The 912-nt window shown below is 38.3% G+C and overlaps 1 protein-coding gene across 1 annotated transcript in view; it reads right to left on the bottom strand.

Moving 5' to 3' along the window:
* Positions 1 to 912, bottom strand: part of LOC106868979 (protein qua-1) — a 45,986-nt gene that overhangs the window by 27,453 nt on the left and 17,621 nt on the right. The window contains exon 2 of the mRNA XM_014914463.2: positions 686 to 753. Coding sequence (XP_014769949.2) covers positions 686 to 753 — 68 coding nt within the window. The remainder of the gene's footprint in view (positions 1 to 685; positions 754 to 912) is intronic.

Below are 912 nucleotides of genomic sequence, written 5' to 3'. Positions count from 1 at the left end.
CACTGGGGTTGATATAATCGACTTAATCCATTTGTCCGTCCTTGTTTCTCCCTTCTGTGTGTAGCCCCTTGGGGGCAGTAAAGAAATAAGAAACTGAAAGAAGCCCATCATATGTGTGTGTGTGTGTGTGTGTGTGTGTGTGTGCGTGTGTATCTTTGTCTCTGTGTTCATCCCCCACCACCAGTTGGCAACCTGTGTTAGTGTGTTTATGTAACTGTAACTTAGCAATTTGACAAAAGAGATCAATAGAAGAAGTACCAGGCTTGAAGCAAAAATAAGTAGTGGGGTCAATTTGTTCACCTAAAAATTCCTCAAGGCTGTGCCCCAGCATGGCCACAGTCTAATGGCTGAAACAAGTAAAAGAATAAAAGAATATATATATATATATATATATATATATATATATATATATATATATATACATACATAAGAGTCCTTCATTCATTTTTATGACCATTTCCAATGCTAGCATGAGTTACATGAATATATTATACTGAGGCATCATTTTACTGCTGGGATGCTCTTCCAGTTACTAACCCTGCCTGTTTTATTTTAAGTTAATTCAAGTCGGGAACTGAATACAGATACATGCACATGTGTGAATGTATAGGTGTGTCTGTGTGTGTGTGTGTGTGTGTGTGTGTGTGTGTGTGAGGGTAAAACAGGTTTAGATGTCGGCACTAACCTGAAAACCAAATGCACCGCAACCATCAGTAGTGGAAGCATGGACAGGATTGGGTCGTGGTTTACTTCCTGCAATACGAGAGGAGATACTTTAGTTATATACACAATAAACAGAAAGTTAGTTTGGAGTGTATATACATGTGTGTGTGTGTGTGTTTATATATATATATGTATGTATATATGTGTGTGTGTGTGTGTGTGTGTGTGTGTGTGTGTGTGTGTGTGTGT

The sequence above is a fragment of the Octopus bimaculoides genome, chromosome 29 (assembly GCF_001194135.2).
Source record: "Octopus bimaculoides isolate UCB-OBI-ISO-001 chromosome 29, ASM119413v2, whole genome shotgun sequence".
Classification (NCBI taxonomy): domain Eukaryota; kingdom Metazoa; phylum Mollusca; class Cephalopoda; order Octopoda; family Octopodidae; genus Octopus; species Octopus bimaculoides.
Note: the sequence above shows the minus strand (reverse complement) of the source record. Positions and strands in the feature narration are given on the sequence as shown.